The 25307-nt window shown below is 50.5% G+C and overlaps 1 protein-coding gene across 1 annotated transcript in view; it reads left to right on the top strand.

Moving 5' to 3' along the window:
• Positions 1–25307, top strand: part of enox1 (ecto-NOX disulfide-thiol exchanger 1) — a 980064-nt gene that overhangs the window by 913814 nt on the left and 40943 nt on the right. The window contains exon 11 of the mRNA XM_086006510.1: positions 23372–23452. Coding sequence (XP_085862636.1) covers positions 23372–23452 — 81 coding nt within the window. The remainder of the gene's footprint in view (positions 1–23371; positions 23453–25307) is intronic.

Raw genomic sequence — 25307 nt, 5'->3', positions numbered from 1 at the left:
AACAGTGCAGTGGCCAGTGAAAAGTGCAGTGTCCAGTGAACAGGCAGTGACCAGTGAACCGAGCAGTGTCCAGCGAACAGAACAAGGACCAGTGAACCGAGCAGTGACCAGCAAACAGAGCAGTGTCCAGTGAATAGGGCAGTGTCCAGTGAACAGAGCAGTGACCAGTGAAAAGAGCTGTGACCAGTGAACAGATCAGTGTCAGTGAACAGAGCAGTGTCCAATGAACAGAGCAGTGACCAGTGAACAGGGCAGTTACCGGTGAACAGAGCAGTGTCCAGTGAACAGGGCAGTGTCCAGTGAACAGAGCAGTGTCAAGAGAACAGAGCAGTTACCACTGAACAGTGCAGTGACCAGTGAACAGAGCAGCGACCAGTGAACAGAGCAGTGTCCCATGAACAGTGCAGTGAACAGTGAAATGTTTAGTTTCCAGTGAACAGGGCAGCGTACAGTCAGCGGGACAGTGTCTAGCGAACAGAGCATTGACCAGTGAAAAGAGCAGTGAACAGTGAACAGAGCAGTGTCCAGTGAACAGGGCAGTGACCAATAAACAGAGCAGTGTCCACTGAACAGAGCAGTTTCCAGTGAACAGAGCAGTGACCAGTGAACAGAGCAGTGACCAATGAACAGAGCAGTGGTCAGTGAACTGAGCAGTGTCCAGTGAACAGGGCAGTGACCATTGAACAGAGCAGTGACAAGTGAACAGAGCATTGAGCAGGGACCAGGGCAGTGTCCAGTGAACAGGGCAGTATCCAGTGAACAGAGCAGTGACCAGTGAACAGAGCATTTTCCAGTGAACAGGGCAGTTTCCATTGAACAGGGTAGTGTCCGGTGAACAGAGGAGTGACCAGTGAACAGGGCAGAGTACAATGTACAGAGCAGTTACCAGTGAACTGTGCCACGACCAGTGAACAGAGCAGTGACCAGTGAACAGAGCAGTGACCAGTGAACAGAGCAGTGTCCAGTGAACAGAGCACTGACTGAGAGTGAACAGAGCAGTGACCAGTCAACAAAGCAGTGTTCAGTGAACAGAGCAGTGTCCAGTGAACAGAGCACTGACCAGTGAACAGAGTCATGACCAGGGAACAGAGCTGTGACCTGTTAACAGAGCAGTGACCAGTGAATAGAGCAGTGACCAGTGAACAGTGCATTATCCAGTGAACAGAGCAGTGTCCAGTGAACAGAGCAGTGACCAGTGAACAGGGCAGTGTCCAGGGAAAAGAGCAGTGAACAGTGCACAGAGCAGTTTCCAGTGAACAGACTAGTGAACGGAGCAGTGAACAGGGCAGTGACCAGTGAACAGGGTAGTTTCCAGTGGACAGAGCAGCGACTAGTGAACAGAGCAGATTCCAGTGACCAGTGCAGTTACCAGTGAACAGAGCAGTGACTAGTGAACAGGGTTGTCTCCAGTGAATAGAGCAGTGACCAGTGAACTGAGCAGTGTCCAGTGAAAAGAGCATAGTCCAGTGAACAGTGCAGTGCCCAGTGAAGAGAGCAGTGTCCAGTGAACAGAGCAGTGACCAGTGAACAGAGCAGTGACCAGTAACTGGTCAGAGTCCAGTGAACAGAGCAGTGTCCAATGAACATAGCAGTGACCAGTGAACAGAGTAGTGACCAGTGAACAGAGCAGTGTCCAGTGAACAGAGCAGTGACCACTGAACTGAGCAGTGCCCAGTGAAAAGAGCAGTGTCCAGTAAACAGAGCAGTGACCAGTGAACAGAGCAGGGTCCAGTGAACAGTGCAGTGACCAGTGAACAGAGAAGTGTCCATTGAATAGGGCAGTGTACAGTTAACAGAGGTGTGTCCAGTGAACAGAGCATTGAGCAGTGAACAGTGCAGTGTCCAGTGAACAGGGCAATGAAAAGTGAACTGGGCAGTGACCAGCAAACAGAGCAGCGTCCAGTGAAAAGGGCAGTTTCCAGCGAACAATGCAGTGAACAGAGCAGTGAACAGAGCAGTGACCAGTGAACAGAGCAGTGACCAGTGAACAGGGCAGTGACCAGTGAACAGACCAGTGTCCAGAGAACAGTGCAGTGTCCAGTGAACAGCACAGTGAAAAGTGAACCGAGTAGTGACCAGCAAACAGAGCAGTGTCCAGTGAAAAGGGCAGTGTCCAGCGAACAATGCAGTGAACAGAGCAGTGAACAGAGCAGTGACCAGTGAACAGGGCAGTGACCAGTGAACAGACCAGTGTCCAGAGAACAGTGCAGTGGCCAGTGAAAAGTGCAGTGTCCAGTGAATAGGCAGTGACCAGTGAACCGAGCAGTGTCCAGCGAACAGAACAAGGACCAGTGAACCGAGCAGTGACCAGCAAACAGAGCAGTGTCCAGTGAATAGGGCAGTGTCCAGTGAACAGAGCAGTGACCAGTGAAAAGAGCTGTGACCAGTGAACAGATCAGTGTCAGTGAACAGAGCAGTGTCCAATGAACAGAGCAGTGACCAGTGAACAGGGCAGTTACCGGTGAACAGAGCAGTGTCCAGTGAACAGGGCAGTGTCCAGTGAACAGAGCAGTGTCAAGAGAACAGAGCAGTTACCACTGAACAGTGCAGTGACCAGTGAACAGAGCAGCGACCAGTGAACAGAGCAGTGTCCCATGAACAGTGCAGTGAACAGTGAAATGTTTATTTCCAGTGAACAGGGCAGCGTACAGTCAGCGGGACAGTGTCTAGCGAACAGAGCATTGACCAGTGAAAAGAGCAGTGAACAGTGAACAGAGCAGTGTCCAGTGAACAGGGCAGTGACCAATAAACAGAGCAGTGTCCACTGAACAGAGCAGTTTCCAGTGAACAGAGCAGTGACCAGTGAACAGAGCAGTGACCAATGAACAGAGCAGTGGTCAGTGAACTGAGCAGTGTCCAGTGAACAGGGCAGTGACCATTGAACAGAGCAGTGACAAGTGAACAGAGCATTGAGCAGGGACCAGGGCAGTGTCCAGTGAACAGGGCAGTATCCAGTGAACAGAGCAGTGACCAGTGAACAGAGCATTTTCCAGTGAACAGGGCAGTTTCCATTGAACAGGGTAGTGTCCGGTGAACAGAGGAGTGACCAGTGAACAGGGCAGAGTACAATGTACAGAGCAGTTACCAGTGAACTGTGCCACGACCAGTGAACAGAGCAGTGACCAGTGAACAGAGCAGTGACCAGTGAACAGAGCAGTGTCCAGTGAACAGAGCACTGACTGAGAGTGAACAGAGCAGTGACCAGTCAACAAAGCAGTGTTCAGTGAACAGAGCAGTGTCCAGTGAACAGAGCACTGACCAGTGAACAGAGTCATGACCAGGGAACAGAGCTGTGACCTGTTAACAGAGCAGTGACCAGTGAATAGAGCAGTGACCAGTGAACAGTGCATTATCCAGTGAACAGAGCAGTGTCCAGTGAACAGAGCAGTGACCAGTGAACAGGGCAGTGTCCAGGGAAAAGAGCAGTGACCAGTGCACAGAGCAGTTTCCAGTGAACAGACTAGTGAACGGAGCAGTGAACAGGGCAGTGACCAGTGAACAGGGTAGTTTCCAGTGGACAGAGCAGCGACTAGTGAACAGAGCAGATTCCAGTGACCAGTGCAGTTACCAGTGAACAGAGCAGTGACCAGTGAACAGGGTTGTCTCCAGTGAATAGAGCAGTGACCAGTGAACAGAGCAGTGTCCAGTAACAGGTCAGTGTCCAGTGAACAGAGCAGTGTCCAGTGAACAGGGCAGTGACCAATGAACAGAGCAGTGACCAGTCAACAGAGCAGTATCCAGTGAACAGAGCAGTGTCCAGTGAATAGGGCAGTCTCCAGTGAACAGGGCAGTGAAAAGTGAACAGGGCAGTGAAAAGTGAACAGAGCAGTGTCCAGCGAACAGAACAGTGTCCAATGAAAAGGGCAGTGTCCAGTGAACAATGCAGTGAACAGAGCAGTGACCAGTGAACAGAGCAGTGACCAGTGAACAGGGCAGTGATCAGTGAACAGACCAGTATCCAGAGAACAGTGCAGTGTCCAGTGAACAGCACAGTGAAAAGTGAACCGAGTAGTGACCAGCAAACAGAGCAGTGTCCAGTGAAAAGGGCAGTGTCCAGCGAACAATGCAGTGAACAGAGCAGTGAACAGAGCAGTGACCAGTGAACAGGGCAGTGACCAGTGAACAGACCAGTGTCCAGAGAACAGTGCAGTGGCCAGTGAAAAGTGCAGTGTCCAGTGAACAGGCAGTGACCAGTGAACCGAGCAGTGTCCAGCGAACAGAACAAGGACCAGTGAACCGAGCAGTGACCAGCAAACAGAGCAGTGTCCAGTGAATAGGGCAGTGTCCAGTGAACAGAGCAGTGACCAGTGAAAAGAGCTGTGACCAGTGAACAGATCAGTGTCAGTGAACAGAGCAGTGTCCAATGAACAGAGCAGTGACCAGTGAACAGGGCAGTTACCGGTGAACAGAGCAGTGTCCAGTGAACAGGGCAGTGTCCAGTGAACAGAGCAGTGTCAAGAGAACAGAGCAGTTACCACTGAACAGTGCAGTGACCAGTGAACAGAGCAGCGACCAGTGAACAGAGCAGTGTCCCATGAACAGTGCAGTGAACAGTGAAATGTTTAGTTTCCAGTGAACAGGGCAGCGTACAGTCAGCGGGACAGTGTCTAGCGAACAGAGCATTGACCAGTGAAAAGAGCAGTGAACAGTGAACAGAGCAGTGTCCAGTGAACAGGGCAGTGACCAATAAACAGAGCAGTGTCCACTGAACAGAGCAGTTTCCAGTGAACAGAGCAGTGACCAGTGAACAGAGCAGTGACCAATGAACAGAGCAGTGGTCAGTGAACTGAGCAGTGTCCAGTGAACAGGGCAGTGACCATTGAACAGAGCAGTGACAAGTGAACAGAGCATTGAGCAGGGACCAGGGCAGTGTCCAGTGAACAGGGCAGTATCCAGTGAACAGAGCAGTGACCAGTGAACAGAGCATTTTCCAGTGAACAGGGCAGTTTCCATTGAACAGGGTAGTGTCCGGTGAACAGAGGAGTGACCAGTGAACAGGGCAGAGTACAATGTACAGAGCAGTTACCAGTGAACTGTGCCACGACCAGTGAACAGAGCAGTGACCAGTGAACAGAGCAGTGACCAGTGAACAGAGCAGTGTCCAGTGAACAGAGCACTGACTGAGAGTGAACAGAGCAGTGACCAGTCAACAAAGCAGTGTTCAGTGAACAGAGCAGTGTCCAGTGAACAGAGCACTGACCAGTGAACAGAGTCATGACCAGGGAACAGAGCTGTGACCTGTTAACAGAGCAGTGACCAGTGAATAGAGCAGTGACCAGTGAACAGTGCATTATCCAGTGAACAGAGCAGTGTCCAGTGAACAGAGCAGTGACCAGTGAACAGGGCAGTGTCCAGGGAAAAGAGCAGTGACCAGTGCACAGAGCAGTTTCCAGTGAACAGACTAGTGAACGGAGCAGTGAACAGGGCAGTGACCAGTGAACAGGGTAGTTTCCAGTGGACAGAGCAGCGACTAGTGAACAGAGCAGATTCCAGTGACCAGTGCAGTTACCAGTGAACAGAGCAGTGACCAGTGAACAGGGTTGTCTCCAGTGAATAGAGCAGTGACCAGTGAACAGAGCAGTGTCCAGTAACAGGTCAGTGTCCAGTGAACAGAGCAGTGTCCAGTGAACAGGGCAGTGACCAATGAACAGAGCAGTGACCAGTCAACAGAGCAGTATCCAGTGAACAGAGCAGTGTCCAGTGAATAGGGCAGTCTCCAGTGAACAGGGCAGTGAAAAGTGAACAGGGCAGTGAAAAGTGAACAGAGCAGTGTCCAGCGAACAGAACAGTGTCCAATGAAAAGGGCAGTGTCCAGTGAACAATGCAGTGAACAGAGCAGTGACCAGTGAACAGAGCAGTGACCAGTGACCAGGGCAGTGATCAGTGAACAGACCAGTATCCAGAGAACAGTGCAGTGACCAGTGAAACGTGCAGTCTCCAGTGAACAGAACAGTGAACAGTGAACCGAGCAGTGACCAGCGAACAGAGCAGTGTCCAGTGAATAGGGCAGCGTCCAGTGAACAGAGCAGTGAACAGTGAACAGAGCAGTGTCCAGTGAACAGAGCAGTGACCAGTGAAAAGAGCTGTGACCAGTGAACAGAGCAGTGACCAATGAACAGTGCAATTACCAGTGAACAGAGCAGTGTCCAGTGAACAGACCAGTGTCCAGAGAACAGTGCAGTGTCCAGTGAACAGCACAGTGAAAAGTGAACCGAGCAGTGACCAGCAAACAGAGCAGTGTCCAGTGAAAAGGGCAGTGTCCAGCGAACAATGCAGTGAACAGAGCAGTGAACAGAGCAGTGACCAGTGAACAGAGCAGTGACCAGTGAACAGACCAGTGTCCAGAGAACAGTGCATTGACCAGTGAAAAGTGCAGTGTCCAGTGAACAGGCAGTGACCAGTGAACCGAGCAGTGTCCAGCGAACAGAACAAGGACCAGTGAACCGAGCAGTGACCAGCAAACAGAGCAGTGTCCAGTGAATAGGGCAGTGTCCAGAGAACAGAGCAGTGACCAGTGAAAAGAGCTGTGACCAGTGAACAGATCAGTGTCAGTGAACAGAGCAGTGTCCAATGAACAGAGCAGTGACCAGTGAACAGGGCAGTTACCGGTGAACAGAGCAGTGTCCAGTGAACAGGGCAGTGTCCAGTGAACAGAGCAGTGTCAAGAGAACAGAGCAGTTACCACTGAACAGTGCAGTGACCAGTGAACAGAGCAGCGACCAGTGAACAGAGCAGTGTCCCATGAACAGTGCAGTGAACAGTGAAATGTTTAGTTTCCAGTGAACAGGGCAGCGTACAGTCAGCGGGACAGTGTCTAGCAAACAGAGCATTGACCAGTGAAAAGAGCAGTGAACAGTGAACAGAGCAGTGTCCAGTGAACAGGGCAGTGACCAATAAACAGAGCAGTGTCCACTGAACAGAGCAGTTTCCAGTGAACAGAGCAGTGACCAGTGAACAGAGCAGTGACCAATGAACAGAGCAGTGATCAGTGAACTGAGCAGTGTCCAGTGAACAGGGCAGTGACCATTGAACAGAGCAGTGACAAGTGAACAGAGCATTGAGCAGGGACCAGGGCAGTGTCCAGTGAACAGGGCAGTATCCAGTGAACAGAGCAGTGACCAGTGAACAGAGCATTTTCCAGTGAACAGGGCAGTTTCCATTGAACAGGGTAGTGTCCGGTGAACAGAGGAGTGACCAGTGAACAGGGCAGAGTACAATGTACAGAGCAGTTACCAGTGAACTGTGCCACGACCAGTGAACAGAGCAGTGACCAGTGAACAGAGCAGTGACCAGTGAACAGAGCAGTGTCCAGTGAACAGAGCACTGACTGAGAGTGAACAGAGCAGTGACCAGTCAACAAAGCAGTGTTCAGTGAACAGAGCAGTGTCCAGTGAACAGAGCACTGACCAGTGAACAGAGTCATGACCAGGGAACAGAGCTGTGACCTGTTAACAGAGCAGTGACAATTGAATAGAGCAGTGACCAGTGAACAGTGCATTATCCAGTGAACAGAGCAGTGTCCAGTGAACAGAGCAGTGACCAGTGAACAGGGCAGTGTCCAGGGAAAAGAGCAGTGACCAGTGCACAGAGCAGTTTCCAGTGAACAGACTAGTGAACGGAGCAGTGAACAGGGCAGTGACCAGTGAACAGGGTAGTTTCCAGTGGACAGAGCAGCGACTAGTGAACAGAGCAGCGACTAGTGAACAGAGCAGATTCCAGTGACCAGTGCAGTTACCAGTGAACAGAGCAGTGACTAGTGAACAGGGTTGTCTCCAGTGAATAGAGCAGTGACCAGTGAACAGAGCAGTGTCCAGTAACAGGTCAGTGTCCAGTGAACAGAGCAGTGTCCAGTGAACAGGGCAGTGACCAATGAACAGAGCAGTGACCAGTCAACAGAGCAGTATCCAGTGAACAGAGCAGTGTCCAGTGAATAGGGCAGTCTCCAGTGAACAGGGCAGTGAAAAGTGAACAGGGCAGTGAAAAGTGAACAGAGCAGTGTCCAGCGAACAGAACAGTGACCAGTGAACCGAGCAGTGACCAGCAAGCAGAGCAGTGTCCAATGAAAAGGGCAGTGTCCAGTGAACAATGCAGTGAACAGAGCAGTGACCAGTGAACAGAGCAGTGACCAGTGAACAGGGCAGTGATCAGTGAACAGACCAGTATCCAGAGAACAGTGCAGTGACCAGTGAAACGTGCAGTCTCCAGTGAACAGAACAGTGAACAGTGAACCGAGCAGTGACCAGCGAACAGAGCAGTGTCCAGTGAATAGGGCAGCGTCCAGTGAACAGAGCAGTGAACAGTGAACAGAGCAGTGTCCAGTGAACAGAGCAGTGACCAGTGAAAAGAGCTGTGACCAGTGAACAGAGCAGTGACCAATGAACAGTGCAGTTACCAGTGAACAGAGCAGTGTCCAGTGAACAGAGCAGTTACCAGTGAGCAGAGCAGTGTCCAGTGAACAGGGCAGTGTCCAGTGAACAGAGCAGTGTCCAGTGATCAGAGCAGTGCCCAGTGAACAGAGCTGTGTCCAGTGAACAGTGCAGTTGCCAGCTAACAGAGCAGTGTCCAGTGAACAGAGGAGTTTCCGTTGAACAGAGCTGTGTCCAGTGAAAAGTGCAGTTACCAGTGGACAGAGCAGTGTCCAATGAACAGAACAGTGCCCAGTGAACAGAGATGTGTCCAGTGAAAAGTGCAGTTACCAGTGAACAGAGCAATGTCCAGTGAACAGAGCAGTGACCAGAGAACAGAGCAGTGTCCAGTGAACAGGGTAGTGTCCAGTGAATAGAGCACTGACCAGTGAACAGAGCAGTGACCAGTGAACAGGGCAGTGTCCAGTGAACAGGGTAGTGTCCAGTGAACAGAGCACTGACCAGTGAAAAGAGCTGTGACCAGTAAACAGATCAGTGTCAGTGAACAGAGCAGTGTCAGTGAACAGAGCAGTGTCCAATGAACAGAGCAGTGACCAGTGAACAGGGCAGTTACCGGTGAACAGAGCAGTGTCCAGTGAACAGGGCAGTGTCCAGTGAACAGAGCAGTGTCAAGAGAACAGAGCAGTTACCACTGAACAGTGCAGTGACCAGTGAACAGAGCAGTGACCAGTGAACAGAGCAGTGTCCCATGAACAGTGCAGTGAACAGTGAAATGTTTAGTTTCCAGTGAACAGGGCAGCGCACAGTCAGCGGGACAGTGTCTAGCGAACAGAGCATTGACCAGTAAAAAGAGCAGTGAACAGTGAACAGAGCAGTGTCCAGTGAACAGGGCAGTGACCAATAAACAGAGCAGTGTCCACTGAACAGAGCAGTTTCCAGTGAACAGAGCAGTGACCAGTGAACAGAGCAGTGACCAATGAACAGAGCAGTGATCAGTGAACTGAGCAGTGTCCAGTGAACAGGGCAGTGACCATTGAACAGAGCAGTGACAAGTGAACAGAGCATTGAGCAGGGACCAGGGCAGTGTCCAGTGAACAGGGCAGTATCCAGTGAACAGAGCAGTGACCAGTGAACAGAGCATTTTCCAGTGAACAGGGCAGTTTCCATTGAACAGGGTAGTGTCCGGTGAACAGAGGAGTGACCAGTGAACAGGGCAGAGTACAATGTACAGAGCAGTTACCAGTGAACTGTGCCACGACCAGTGAACAGAGCAGTGACCAGTGAACAGAGCAGTGACCAGTGAACAGAGCAGTGTCCAGTGAACAGAGCACTGACTGAGAGTGAACAGAGCAGTGACCAGTCAACAAAGCAGTGTTCAGTGAACAGAGCAGTGTCCAGTGAACAGAGCACTGACCAGTGAACAGAGTCATGACCAGGGAACAGAGCTGTGACCTGTTAACAGAGCAGTGACCAGTGAATAGAGCAGTGACCAGTGAACAGTGCATTATCCAGTGAACAGAGCAGTGTCCAGTGAACAGAACAGTGACCAGTGAACAGGGCAGTGTCCAGGGAAAAGAGCAGTGACCAGTGCACAGAGCAGTTTCCAGTGAACAGACTAGTGAACGGAGCAGTGAACAGGGCAGTGACCAGTGAACAGGGTAGTTTCCAGTGGACAGAGCAGCGACTAGTGAACAGAGCAGATTCCAGTGACCAGTGCAGTTACCAGTGAACAGAGCAGTGACCAGTGAACAGGGTTGTCTCCAGTGAATAGAGCAGTGACCAGTGAACAGAGCAGTGTCCAGTAACAGGTCAGTGTCCAGTGAACAGAGCAGTGTCCAGTGAACAGGGCAGTGACCAATGAACAGAGCAGTGACCAGTCAACAGAGCAGTATCCAGTGAACTGAGCAGTGTCCAGTGAATAGGGCAGTCTCCAGTGAACAGGGCAGTGAAAAGTGAACAGAACAGTGTCCAATGAAAAGGGCAGTGTCCAGTGAACAATGCAGTAAACAGAGCAGTGACCAGTGAACAGAGCAGTGACCAGTGAACAGGGCAGTGATCAGTGAACAGACCAGTATCCAGAGAACAGTGCAGTGACCAGTGAAACGTGCAGTCTCCAGTGAACAGAACAGTGAACAGTGAACCGAGCAGTGACCAGTGAACAGAGCAGTGTCCAGTGAATAGGGCAGCGTCCAGTGAACAGAGTAGTGAACAGTGAACAGAGCAGTGTCCAGTGAACAGAGCAGTGACCAGTGAAAAGAGCTGTGACCAGTGAACAGAGCAGTGACCAATGAACAGTGCAATTACCAGTGAACAGAGCAGTGTCCAGTGAACAGACCAGTGTCCAGAGAACAGTGCAGTGTCCAGTGAACAGCACAGTGAAAAGTGAACCGAGTAGTGACCAGCAAACAGAGCAGTGTCCAGTGAAAAGGGCAGTGTCCAGCGAACAATGCAGTGAACAGAGCAGTGAACAGAGCAGTGACCAGTGAACAGAGCAGTGACCAGTGAACAGACCAGTGTCCAGAGAACAGTGCAGTGACCAGTGAAAAGTGCAGTGTCCAGTGAACAGGCAGTGACCAGTGAACCGAGCAGTGTCCAGCGAACAGAACAAGGACCAGTGAACCGAGCAGTGACCAGCAAACAGAGCAGTGTCCAGTGAATAGGGCAGTGTCCAGTGAACAGAGCAGTGACCAGTGAAAAGAGCTGTGACCAGTGAACAGATCAGTGTCAGTGAACAGAGCAGTGTCCAATGAACAGAGCAGTGACCAGTGAACAGGGCAGTTACCGGTGAACAGAGCAGTGTCCAGTGAACAGGGCAGTGTCCAGTGAACAGAGCAGTGTCAAGAGAACAGAGCAGTTACCACTGAACAGTGCAGTGACCAGTGAACAGAGCAGCGACCAGTGAACAGAGCAGTGTCCCATGAACAGTGCAGTGAACAGTGAAATGTTTAGTTTCCAGTGAACAGGGCAGCGTACAGTCAGCGGGACAGTGTCTAGCAAACAGAGCATTGACCAGTGAAAAGAGCAGTGAACAGTGAACAGAGCAGTGTCCAGTGAACAGGGCAGTGACCAATAAACAGAGCAGTGTCCACTGAACAGAGCAGTTTCCAGTGAACAGAGCAGTGACCAGTGAACAGAGCAGTGACCAATGAACAGAGCAGTGATCAGTGAACTGAGCAGTGTCCAGTGAACAGGGCAGTGACCATTGAACAGAGCAGTGACAAGTGAACAGAGCATTGAGCAGGGACCAGGGCAGTGTCCAGTGAACAGGGCAGTATCCAGTGAACAGAGCAGTGACCAGTGAACAGAGCATTTTCCAGTGAACAGGGCAGTTTCCATTGAACAGGGTAGTGTCCGGTGAACAGAGGAGTGACCAGTGAACAGGGCAGAGTACAATGTACAGAGCAGTTACCAGTGAACTGTGCCACGACCAGTGAACAGAGCAGTGACCAGTGAACAGAGCAGTGACCAGTGAACAGAGCAGTGTCCAGTGAACAGAGCACTGACTGAGAGTGAACAGAGCAGTGACCAGTCAACAAAGCAGTGTTCAGTGAACAGAGCAGTGTCCAGTGAACAGAGCACTGACCAGTGAACAGAGTCATGACCAGGGAACAGAGCTGTGACCTGTTAACAGAGCAGTGACCAGTGAATAGAGCAGTGAACAGTGAACAGTGCATTATCCAGTGAACAGAGCAGTGTCCAGTGAACAGAGCAGTGACCAGTGAACAGGGCAGTGTCCAGGGAAAAGAGCAGTGACCAGTGCACAGAGCAGTTTCCAGTGAACAGACTAGTGAACAGAGCAGTGAACAGGGCAGTGACCAGTGAACAGGGTAGTTTCCAGTGGACAGAGCAGCGACTAGTGAACAGAGCAGATTCCAGTGACCAGTGCAGTTACCAGTGAACAGAGCAGTGACTAGTGAACAGGGTTGTCTCCAGTGAATAGAGCAGTGACCAGTGAACAGAGCAGTGTCCAGTAACAGGTCAGTGTCCAGTGAACAGAGCAGTGTCCAGTGAACAGGGCAGTGGCCAATGAACAGAGCAGTGACCAGTCAACAGAGCAGTATCCAGTGAACAGAGCAGTGTCCAGTGAATAGGGCAGTGAAAAGTGAACAGAGCAGTGAAAAGTGAACAGGGCAGTGAAAAGTGAACAGAGCAGTGTCCAGCGAACAGAACAGTGACCAGTGAACCGAGCAGTGACCAGCAAGCAGAGCAGTGTCCAATGAAAAGGGCAATGTCCAGTGAACAATGCAGTGAACAGAGCAGTGACCAGTGAACAGAGCAGTGACCAGTGAACAGGGCAGTGATCAGTGAACAGACCAGTATCCAGAGAACAGTGCAGTGACCAGTGAAACGTGCAGTCTCCAGTGAACAGAAAAGTGAACAGTGAACCGAGCAGTGACCAGCGAACAGAGCAGTGTCCAGTGAATAGGGCAGCGTCCAGTGAACAGAGCAGTGAACAGTGAACAGAGCAGTGTCCAGTGAACAGAGCAGTGACCAGTGAAAAGAGCTGTGACCAGTGAACAGAGCAGTGACCAATGAACAGTGCAGTTACCAGTGAACAGAGCAGTGTCCAGTGAACAGAGCAGTTACCAGTGAGCAGAGCAGTGTCCAGTGAACAGGGCAGTGTCCAGTGAACAGAGCAGTGTCCAGTGATCAGAGCAGTGCCCAGTGAACAGAGCTGTGTCCAGTGAACAGTGCAGTTACCAGCGAACAGAGCAGTGTCCAGTGAACAGAGCAGTGTCCAGTGAACAGTGCAGTTACCAGTGAACAGAGCAGTGTCGAATGAACAGAGCAGTGCCCAGTGAACAGAGATGTGTCCAGTGAAAAGTGCAGTTACCAGTGAACAGAGCAATGTCCAGTGAACAGAGCAGTGACCAGAGAACAGAGCAGTGTCCAGTGAACAGGGTAGTGTCCAGTGAACAGAGCACTGACCAGTGAACAGAGCAGTGACCAGTGAACAGGGCAGTGTCCAGTGAACAGGGTAGTGTCCAGTGAACAGAGCACTGACCAGTGAACAGAGCCGTGACCAGGGAACAGAGCTGTGACCAGTGAACAGGGCAGTGACCAGTGAACAGAGCAGTGTAAAGTGAGCAGAGCTGTGTCCAATGAACAGTGCAATTACCAGCGAACAGAGCAGTGTCCAGTGAACAGAGCAGTGTCCAGTGAACAGAGCTGTGTCCAGTGAACAGTGTAGTTACCAGAGAACAGAGCAGTGTCCAGTGAGCAGAGCAGTGCCCAGTGAACAGAGCTGTGTCCAGTGAACAGTGAAGTTACCAGCGAACAGAGCAGTGTCCAGTGAACAGAGCAGTGTTCAGTGAACAGAGCTGTGTCCAGTGAACAGTGCAGTTACCAGTGAACAGAGCAGTGTCCAGTGAAAAGTGCAGTTACCAGTGAACAGAGCAGTGTCCAGTGAACAGAGCAGTGCCCAGTGAACAGAGCTGTGTCCAGTGAACAGAGCAGTGACCAGTGAACAGAGCAGTGTCCAGTGAACAGGGCAGTGTCCAGTGAACAGAGCAGTGTCCAGGGAGCAGAGTATTGAGCAGTGAACAGAGCAGTGACCGGTGAACAGAGCAGTGACCAGTGAACAGAGCAGTATCCAGTGAACAGGGCAGTTTCCAGTGAAAAGGGTAGTGTCCAGTGAACAGTGCAGTGACCAGTGAACAGAGCAGTGACCAGTGAACAGGGCAGTTTCCAGTGAACAGGGTAGTGTCCAGTGAACAGGGTAGTGACCAGTGAACAGAGCAGTGACCAGTGAACAGGGCAGTTTCCAGTGAACAGGGTAGTGTCCAGTGATCAGAGCAGTATCCGGTGAACAGAGCACTGACCAGTGAACAGAGCCATGACCAGGGAACAGAGCTGTGACCAGTGAAATGTGAATTGACTTGTGAACAGAGCAGCGACCAGTGAACAGAGCAGTGTCCTGTGAACAGAGCAGTCAACAGTGAACAGAGCAGTCACCAGTGAAGAGAGCATTGACCAGTGAACAGAGCAGTGACCAGTGAACAGAGCAGTGTCCAGTGAACAAAGCAGTGTCCAGTGAACAGAGCAGTGACCAATGAACGGAGCAGTGACCAGTGAACAGAGCAGTGTCCAGTGAACAGGGCAATGACCAGTGAAGAGAGCATTGACCAGTGAACAGAGCAGTGACCAGTGAACAGAGCAGTGTCCAGTGAACAGAGCAGTGTCCAGTGAACAGAGCTGTGGCTAGTGATTAGAGCAGTGACCAGTGAACAGAGCACTGACCAGTGAACAGAGCAGTGTGCAGTGAACAGAGCAGTGACCAGTGAACATAGCAGTGACCAGTGAACAGAGCAGTGACCAGTGAACAGAGCAGTGTCCAGTGAACAGAGCAGTGTCCAGTGAACAGAGCTGTGGCTAGTGATTAGAGCAGTGACCAGTGAACAGAGCACTGACCAGTGAACAGAGCAGTGACCAGTGAACAGAGCAGTGTCCAGTGAACAGAGCAGTGACCAGTGACAAGAGAAGTGACCAGTGAACAGAGCAGTTTCCAGTGAACAGAGCAGTGTCCTGTGAACAGAGCAGTGGCCAGTGAACTTAGCAGCTCCCAGTGAAAAAAGCAGTGACCAGGGAACAGAGCAGTGAGCAGTGAAGAGAGCAGTGACCAGTGAACATAGCAGTGAACAATGAAAAGAGCACTGTCCATTGAACAGAGCACTGTCCAGTGAACAGAGCAGTGACCTGTGAACAGATCATTGACCAGTGAACAGAGCAGTTTCCAGTGAACAGAGCAGTGACCATTGAACAGAGCAGTGACCATTGAACAGAGCAGTGTCCATTGAACAGAGCAGTGACCTTTGAACAGAGCAGTGTCCATTGAACAGAGCAGTGACCATTGAACAGAGCAGTGACCAGTGAATAGAGCAGTTTCCAGTGAACAGAACATTGTCCAGTGAAAAGAGCAGTGACCGTGAGTGAACAGGGCAGTGTCCAGTTAACTGACCAGTGACCAGGAGTGAACAGAGTAGTGTCCAGTGAACCTAGCAGTGTCCAGTGAACAGAGCAGTGTCTAGTGAACAAAGCAGTGACCACTGAACAGAGCAGTGTCCAGTGAACAGAGCTGTGGCTAGTGATTAGAGCAGTGACCAGTGAACAGAGCAGTGTCCTGTGAACAGAGCAGTGACCAGTGAACCGAGCAGTGACCAGTGAACAGAGCAATGCCCAGTGAAACAACAGTGTCCAGTGAACAGAGCAGTGAGCAGTGAACAGTGCAGTGACCAGTGAACAGAGCAGCGTCCAGTGAAAAGAGCAGTGTCAAGTGAACAGAGCATTGACCAGTGAACATACCAGTGACCAGCGAACAGAGCAGTGACCAGTGAACAGAGCAGTGACTGAGAGAGAACAGAGCATTGACCAGTGAACAGTGCAGTGACCAGTGAACAGAGCAGTGAACAGAGCAGTGTCCAGTGAACAGTGCAGTGTCCACTGAACAGAGCAGTGACCAGGGAAAGAGCATTGACCAGTGAACAGTGCAGTGACCAGTGAACAGAGCAGTGTCCAGTGAACAGAGCAGTGTCCAGTGAACAGAGCAGTGTCCAGTGAACAGTGCAGTGTCCACTGAACAGAGCAGTGACCAGGGAAAGAACATTGACCAGTGAACAGTGCAGTGACCAGTGAACAGAGCAGTGTCCAGTGAACAGAGCAGTGTCCAGTGAACAGTGCAGTGACCAGTGAACAGAGCAGTGACCATTGAACAGAGCAGTGAACAGAGCAGTGACCAGTGAACAGAGCAGTGAACAGAGGAGTGCCCAGTGAACACAGCAGTATCCAGTGAACAGAGCAGTGACCAGTGAACAGAGCAGTATCCAATGAACAGGGCAGAGTCCAGTCAACAGAGCAAAGTCCAGTGAACAGAGCATTGACCAGTGAACAGAGCAGTGACCAGTGAACAGAGCAGTGTTCAGTGAACAGAGCAGTGACCAGTGAACATTAGCAGTCACCAGTGATCAGAGGACTGTCCAGTGAACAGAGCAGTGTCCAGTGAACAAAGCAGTGTCCAGTGAACAGAGCAGTGACCAATGAACAGAGCAGTGACCAGTGAACAGAGCAGTGTCCAGTGAACAGGGCAATGACCAGTGAACAGAGCAGTGACCAGTGAACAGAGCAGTGACCAGTGAACATTAGCAGTCACCAGTGAACAGAGCAGTGTCCAGTGAACAGAGCAGTGTCCAGTGAACAGGGCAATGACCAGTGAACAGAGCAGTGACCAGTGAACAGAGCAGTGACCAGTGGACAGAGCAGTGTGCAGTGAACAGAGCAGTGACCAGTGAACATAGCAGTGACCAGTGAACAGAGCAGTGACCAGTGAAAATTAGCAGTCGCCAGTGATCAGAGCAGTGTCCAGTGAACAGAGCAGTGACCACAGAACAGGGCAGTGACAAGTGAACAGAGCAGTGTCCAGTGAACCTAGCAGTGTCTAGTGAACCGAGCAGTGTCCAGGGAACAGGGCAGTGACCAGTGAAAAGAGCAGTGTCCAGTGAACAGAGCAGTGACCATTGAACAGAGCAGTGACCAGTGAACAGAGCATTGTTCAGTGAACATAGCAGTAACCAGTGAACAGAGCAGTGTGCAGTGAACAGAGCAGTGACCAGTGAACAGAGCAGTGTCCAGTGAACAGAGCAGTGACCAGTGAACAGAGCAGTGTCCAGTGAACAGAACAGTGAACAGTGAACAGAGCAGTGTCCAGTGAACAGAGCAGTGACCAGTGAACAGAGCAGTGAGCAGTGAACAGAGCAGTGAGCAGTGAACAGAGCAGTGTGCAGTGAACAGGGCAGTGAGCAGTGAACATAGCAGTGACCAGTGAACAGAGCAGTGTCCAGTGAACGGAGCAGTGACCATTGAACTGTGCAGTTTCCAGTGAACAGAGCATTGACCAGTGAACATAGCAGTGACCAGTGAACAGAACAGTGTCCTGTGAACAGAGCAGTGACCAGTGAACAGAACAGTGTCCTGTGAACAGAGCAGTGACCAGTGAACTTAGCAGTCACCAGTGAACAGAGCAGTGACCAATGAACAGAGCAGTGTCCAGTGAACAGAGCAGTGACCAGTGAACATAGCGGTGACCAATGAACAGAGCAGTGTCCAGTGAACAGAGCAGTGACCAGTGAACAGAGCGGTGTCGACTGAACAGAGCAGTGTCCAGTGAACAGAGCAGTGACCAGTGAACAGAGCAGTGACCAGTGAACAGAGCAGTGACCAGTGAACAGAGCAGTGATAGTTTATCACACTAAACAATTAAAGCCTCGGCATTGATCAGGGTGCCGATGCCTCCAGCATTAGCCAATCTGACTATTGAAACTATGAATTCCCCGGGTGTTAGATGTGCAGTCCCAACCACCTTTTATTACAGCGATAAAAATAATCAATGCATTATTACCAGCCATTTCCACAGTGTCTCGGAGTGTGACAAAAGCCACTATTGTTCTTCCTGAGAATGGAAATCCAAGCAGGGTGTTTAGGAAGTAGAGTTGGTCCAGGTTATCAATTTTATAAACCCAACGGGGCTCACATTATGTGAAGGCAGTTGTAAGGAATTTTAAGCTAACTGGACAGGCAATGAGTGAGATGATGCAGCAGAAGAGAAAGGGAACCTATCAACAAGCACTGCACTGTGGCTCACTGTGGGTATCCTTTTGTTTGTAGGGGAGTGGTGGAAATCCAATGCAACTCCAGCTCCCCAAGAGCCTACTGATGCCATTAAACTGAATGAATGGGAGGGCCCACAAATTGGGCACAGCCCCAAATTCATCATACACTCTCTTGGAGCTCAACACTGCATTAGGAACACTTAAAGTTAAAACTTTACCTGTGCACAAGGTACTATAACAGTGCCAATCTCTTCCATTCTCGCTTTCTGAATAGAGGCTGCCATGAAAATTTAGTGATGGGGATAAGGCGAGCTTTAGTCTAGCCATGGTACATGGATGTACTCTGTTTTTTTTTGCTGCAATACTAGATTGAGGATGTTCATGCCTCAATGGTTTATGGGCTTATTCTACATTCTTCTGTTTGCTGTTTTTAGGTGGATGTTGAATGGGTTACTGCATCCCCATAATAATGCTTTAGGAGTGCATGAACTGTTCAGCACTTCACCCACTGAAAAATATATCCCAATGACTTTTCCACCAACTGCACATGCTCAGTAATACAGATCCTATTGTGTATAAAGCCCACCAGACAGACAGTAGCATAATCTAATTTCCTGTCTGTTGATGTGAAGAGAAGTGACTTACATAGAACTACATTACATAGAATTTACAGCTCAGAAACAGGCCATTCCGCCCATCAGACCGTTGCCAGTGTTTATGCTCCACATGAATCTCCTCCCACGCTACTTCCTCTCACCCTATCAGCATATCCTTCTATTCCTTTTTCCCTCAAGTACTTAGCTAGCTTCCCTTTAAATGCATCTATGCTATTCACCTCAACCATTCCATATGGTAGCAGGTTCCACATTCTCACCACTCTCTGGATAAAGACATTTCTCCTGAATTCCCGATTGGATTTATTAGTGACTATCTTATATTTATGGCCCTTCATTTTGGACGCCCCCACAAGTGGAAACATCTTCTCCACGTCTATCCTATCGAACCCTTTCATAATTTTAATAACCTCTATTAGGTCACCTCTCAACCTTCTGGTTTCTAGACAAGAGAGCCTCAGCCCGTTCAGCCTTAGTTGAGCTGGAAGCAGATGGCTCACTGGAATACGTTGGAAATGCACTACTTTCGTGCAAGGGGAGAAATCCAGCTCGTGTCATACCAGCAGCACATGTGGAGCTGCCACCTCATACTCACCAAAGAAGTTTTTCATTTGATAGCAAATTAATTAGTTTTAGCATATTTTCAGTTCTAGTATCAATATTAATTAACTGAGCAAATGACTGTGGGATATCTTATGTTTGATTTTAAAAGCATCGAAAGATATTCTGGGTGTGTGTCACCTTTTGAGATTTTTGATTATTTGCCCTAGGAGGAATTTCAGGTTAATTTATATTGTTATATTGCTATTAAATGAAGTTCAACATACAACAGGTTAAATCCACACAACACACAATTTATCTGGGAATGCAGATTGGATCCAGTAGCGGGAACTAGGCAAAGTAACTAGCAGAATTGTGCTTCTCGTATACCATATCAGTTTGAGACAATGGTATATGTTAGGATATTCCGGAGCGGAAATTGGATGTGATGTTAGAATGGCTTCTCCTCACTGAGCAGGTGGCACAGAGAGGGATATTTCTCATTTTGATTGGCAGCTCAACTAGCAAATCACCAACACAGAAAGCAAGGGGGAAGGTGAGCAGTCAAGTCTTTAGTTTCCAGTCCAGTGGGATAAGAAGGCAGTCTGAACACAGTGGCCTAGAAATTCAGTGCCCTTAGCACCGATTTTGCGGCGCTAGAGGGCCTAGCGCTGCAATTGGCGCCGGTTCCTAAATTGCCTGGGGCCCTTCCGCGGCGGTAGACCGGTAGCGCTGCGCCGGCACTGATGACGTCATCGGTGTGCGCAGCGTCCCGGTTGCCGTGGTAACCCGGCCCCAAGCCGAAATTCAGTTGCGGCCGCCTCGCCAGTGGCAGCCGCAACTAAGACTCCGGCAAACGAGTGTTGCCGGAGTCTGCGCCGGCGCTTTAAGGAGGCGCGGCGGCCGGCCGCTTTCCCGCCGGCCGCCTGCCCGCAGCTCCCTCCCCGGACTTCTCCCCCCCCCCCCCGGAACAGATGCAAGCCCGGCACTTGTCCGAGGTGCCGGGCTCATTTTTGCAGAGATTTGCGCGGGCCGCGGCCGGGTGCAGGCAGCTCCTCCTTAACGGAAGGAGGAGGCCTGCACTTCCCGAGCCTGCCGCACCGCAGCGGGCGCCGCAGCGCCAGAATAGCGCCGCAATGCGGCGCGTTGCGCCAGTTTTCAGGCGCTAAAACCCTTCAGTAGCGCCGGCAGCTGCTTGGGCGCGGCGCTACTGAATTTTTGGCGCGCGCAAAGGGACTTAGCGCCGGCGCTAAGTTCCGGCGCTAAAGCCCTGGCGCAGCGCAAACTCAATTTCTAGGCCACTGAATTCAAACATTCAGAGGCATTGCTTTCTCATCAACCAGTGAGGAGTGGAGAGTCTCCAGGCTGACATATGAATGCACATGTACCTTAAGGGAAAGGGCAGTGCTGGCTAGTCTCAGGGAACAATAGCCTGTAAAGTGAGGGGGTAGAGTAGCATCCTTTGTTATTGCATCAAGAAATAGATTGAAAGTTACTGAAAACTGTATTCTGTTCAATCCTGTATTTTGTGTTTACAGTTGGTCGCCTCACTACAGTGTTTTCCTGTTCATTTTCCGGAAGATAAAAGAAACGTGTGTGGGGCACGTATAAGGTTCAATGTACACTATGAGGGGATCTCACTGATACAGCCTCGGGTCACCTTATTGCATGTCTAACTATTGGGCAATTAGAATATACTCCATATTGTAGAAACGTTGGATCCACTTACAGCAATGTCTGCTGATGCTGAACCCGAGTAGTCATCTAGTGCAGACCCAAAATTTGTAACAGTGTGATTGGAAGTAATCATCGAATGATACAGTACAAAAGAAGGCCATTTGGCCCATCGTGCCTGTGCTGGCCCTTTGAAAGAGCTGTACAATTTAGTCCCACTCTCCTGCTCTTTCCCCATAGCCCTGCAGATACCCAATCTGACCTATATGTGACTTCAGTCATACACCAATGTGGTTGGCTCTGAAGTGGCCTAGCAAGCCACTCAGTTGTATTAAGCCTTTCCAGGTTAACTAGAGATTAGCAATAAATGAGCAATGCCCACATCGAAATAATAATAAAAAAAAAATCAACTGCAACATTAATGTTAGAGTTTTCTCCTGTAAATTCTTTATTAAGTAAACAAGATATTTCTCACCCATGTGCAAAAATAGAAGAGAATAATATTGAGCCATGGAACTGTTAAAGCGTTCTCGCCTTTGTGTCAGAAGGTTGTGAGTTCAAGTCCCACTCCAGACACTTGAGCACAAAATCCGGACTGCACTGTCGGAGGTGCCGTCTTTCAGATGAGGCATTAAACCATGGTCCCGTCTGCTCTCTCATGTGGGTGTAATAGATCCCATGGCACTATTTTGAAGAAGAGCAGGGGAATTCTCCCCGGTGTCCTGGCCAATATTTATCCCTCAACCAACATCACTAGATGATCTGGTCATTACCTCAGTGCTGTTTGTGGGAGCTTGCTGTGTGCAAATTGGCTGCTTCGTTTCCTAAGTTACAACAGTGACTGCACTTGAAAAGTACTTATTTGGCTGTATAGCGCTTTGGGACATCCTGAAGTCACAAAAGATGCTATTTAAATGCAAGTTTTGGCGAGTTGCTGCAGTGCATCTTGTAGATGGTACACACTGCAGCCACAGTGCGCCGGTGATGGAGGGAGTGAATGTTTAAGGTGGTGGATGGGGTGCCAATCAAGTGGGCTGCTTTGTCCTGATGGTGTCGAGCTTCTTGAGTGTCGTTGGAGCTGCACTCATCCAGGCAAGTGGAGAGTATTCCATCTCACTCCTTACTTGTGCCTTGTAGATGGTGGAAAGGCTTTGGGGAGTCAGGAGGTGAGACACTCGCCGCAGAATACCCAGCCTCTGACCTGCTCTTGTAGCCACAGTATTTATGTGGCTGGTCCGGTTATGTTTCTGGTCAATGGTGACCCCCAGGATATTGATGGTGGGGGATTTGGTGATGGTAATGCCGTTGAATGTCAAGGGACAGTGGTTAGACTCTCGCTTGTTGGAGATAGTCATTGCCTGGGACTTCAGTGGCGCAAATGTTACCTGCCACTTATCCTATGTTCCTATAACAAGGCCATAATTAACGGCATAATTAAAGGCCAGAGCTTTGCTTCCCGGTCATATTTCTTTGACAACCCTCATCAGTTTGAAGGCATGACTCTTTTTGGCAGTGGCGTCACAGTGTGAACAGGGCAGTTTATCCGGCAGCCTCCAGCGTAACAGCTAATACGGCACCGAATGGAACAACATTGAATCAGCCTGGTAGGAGGGTGTATCCCAAGGTACCACTGCACCTTTACTCTTTGCCAGAGCCCACATGCAAGGCATCAACTACTGCCACACCTTCTACTCCACTCTGCAGACATTGGTCCTGATATTTACTGGGGTGGGTTTTGTGAGCAGGGTGTGGAGGAGACTTGGTCGGGAAACCCGGAAGTCCAGGTCCCCGCACGCTGTGCAGTTTTAATGCCACAGCGTGCGTCTGTTTTGTCCAGCAGGTTCCCCACCTGGAAACCAGCCTGATCGACAGGCTTAGCTTCCTGTCAGGTGGAGAACGTTCCGGAGGAGGCCACAGTCCAGGAGCCTGCAGCTGGGTTAGTGGTAGCGGGGGGTGCGGGGGGTGGTCCGCAATCCTGGAGGAGGGAAACAGGTTAGCTTGAGGGGCTGGGAGGAAGCACTCCTGCTCCTCCTGGCCCACAAGCAATGCTGGAGAGGCAATTACCTTTTCTGCAAATCAGTCCTCGCCTCCCTTTAGCTGACGGCTTTACCGAGGTCCAGGAAACCTTGCCAGCCAGGTTTAAACCTGGAGGATAGATTAAATCTGAGACTCGCATCCTCATTATAATATTTAAATAATGACCCCAACCTACCCATTTTTGGTGTTAAAATTCCCCCCATAGAGTCTCAAGTCATTCCATTGGGATACTCCTCCTCCAATTTGTTGAGCAGCTTGTTTAATTTATTACTGTTCTAAATTAATCATCTCTTGGAGGAGGCAGGCAGTAGGGACTGCTGTTGGAATATAGACGAGTTAACCAAATAAATATGGCCTTTCACCTGTTGGGCCGAATGGCCTGTTTCTGTGCTGTAAAACTCTATGTAATTCTCTGTAATGTCTCAACCTATGCTTCCTTCAAGGGCAGGTTCCTCGCTGTGGCCCTGGGATTAGCACTAATGCTCCACATGGTCCTCCTAAATACTTACATCTTGTCTTTTCTCCCCCCTTTTAACAGCTGAGCAGCAAGAACAGAGAGATCAATGGCTCCAATTCTCATGGAAGTCTGGCTTTGGATGCTGGCGTGTCTGACTGCTGGGTTAGAGATTTTTACCTCGTCATTTTTTGTATTTTTCCCTTGTTATTTCTAGCTGGCATTTACAACCTTAAAATACACTCTCAGCCCTCTTTGTGACTCCGTTGACAAAGGCAGTGTGAGTTGTACCAGCCAGACATTTTCAGGGGCCATCCCAGTACCCGTGCTTGGTTCACTCGGCCAGGCCTCTCAGTCTGATCACTACACTTGGTCTCGACACCCCCTGGGCTAGAGGAGGGTAAGGTTGTGCCATGGCTCCTGCTCCTGCTCACTGCCCTATGATGCCTGCTGGAATGTACATGTTGTGGCGGTGGGGACAGGGGCAAGGGGGCATCGGACTAGATGCCCTCTCACTTTCTGACAACACTCATTTGTCCACTCACATGAATAATGACCACTTGGGAAAGATATTGGAAGTCAGTCCGCCCTGAACATGAGCCTGTACCTTCAGTAGGGGATTGGGAACAAATGACACTTTCAAATGCAAAGTCTAGGGCTGCAAATGTGTTTATAGCTTCACGTTTTAGATTAAGAGTCATAGGCCTAGAAATTCAGTATAGCCACTTTTGGGGCGGTAAAGTCGGGCGGCCGCTAAAGTTCAGCGCCGATATTCAGTCGCATCGCCCCAAGAGGTTGCTGCTGCGCTAAAACAGGCGATGCACGACTATCTTTAGGCGCTAAGCCGGCGGTGCTGAGCGATACCCCCGAGGCCGGACGCAGCGCAGGTGCAGCGAGTTCTTGATTGACGGCAGACACTCTGGCGCCGGTCATCTCTTAAAGGGGGAGGGTGGATTTGTTTGCCTGCCACGCCCTGCACACTGCAGCCCTCAACCTAGGCCTGACCACTTCAGCTTCACCTGTACAACGCCCAGGACTATGGAGAAGGCCAGGGAGAGAGCGCAGCGCTTCAGCGACGGAGACCTGAGGGTGCTGGTTGGCGGAATGGAGCGCAGGCGCCATGTTTTGTTCCCAGAAGGTGGCAAGAGGCCGCTGCCCAGCGCCTACCGGAAAGCCTGGAGGGAGGTGTCCAACAGGGTGTCTTCCAACAGCGTGGTTGCCAGGACTCCTGTGCAATGCCGGAAGAAGTTCAACGACCTCACTCGGGTTGTCAGGGTGAGTACCCTTTCCAGTGTCCTCCTCATCCTTGCATGTGCACCTCACATTATGGGCAAAGGGACCTGAAAGCCCTAATGGCCAGCCCTCATCCAGCAGCTATGGGACTGGCATGAAAATCAGTTGCACATTCAGCACTTTACACACTGTCCAAGCTATTCGACCATGGGAGGCATTGCAGACAAGATGAGGGCTACACACTGTCCAAGCTATTTGACCATGGGAGGCAGTGCAGACAAGATCAGGGCTACACATTGTACTTAGAGGCCGTCCTTTCTCTTGCAGGCCAAGCTTGCGCACAACCGGCGCAACCGAACTGACACCGGCGGAGGCCGTCCTGACCTCAAAGAGCTCTCCGACCTCAACCAGCGTGTGGAGCGCATTATTGGAGGCCGGCTGATTGGCCCCGTCGCCAGTGGAGATGCCAACCCTGTTCTGGGCACCAATGGTAAGGGCATCACCTTTTGGACCTCTCTCGTTCCACTTGCGCATCAGATCAGCATCCTTTGCCACTGTCCGACCAATGCGGTGAATGGCACCACTCATGCCTCCCTCGCTGCCGCCCTGTCCTCACTCTAAAGCTACTCTTGTGCCTTCCTGCTTTCAGATGGTGAATCGCCAGGTGAGGAGGCGGGCCCTCAAGCTGCCACTGTCAGCCCTTCGGAAGACGAGGAGGAGGAAGAGGAAGCCGGCCCATCAGTGCCACCCTCAGCCGCGCCAGCCCATGGCGATGTAGGGGACACGT

This window comes from Somniosus microcephalus, chromosome 14 (assembly GCF_052327205.1).
Source record: "Somniosus microcephalus isolate GS21.2 chromosome 14, FLI_Smic_1.0, whole genome shotgun sequence".
Classification (NCBI taxonomy): Eukaryota; Metazoa; Chordata; class Chondrichthyes; order Squaliformes; family Somniosidae; genus Somniosus; species Somniosus microcephalus.
This window is presented reverse-complemented; position numbering and strand designations above follow the sequence as displayed.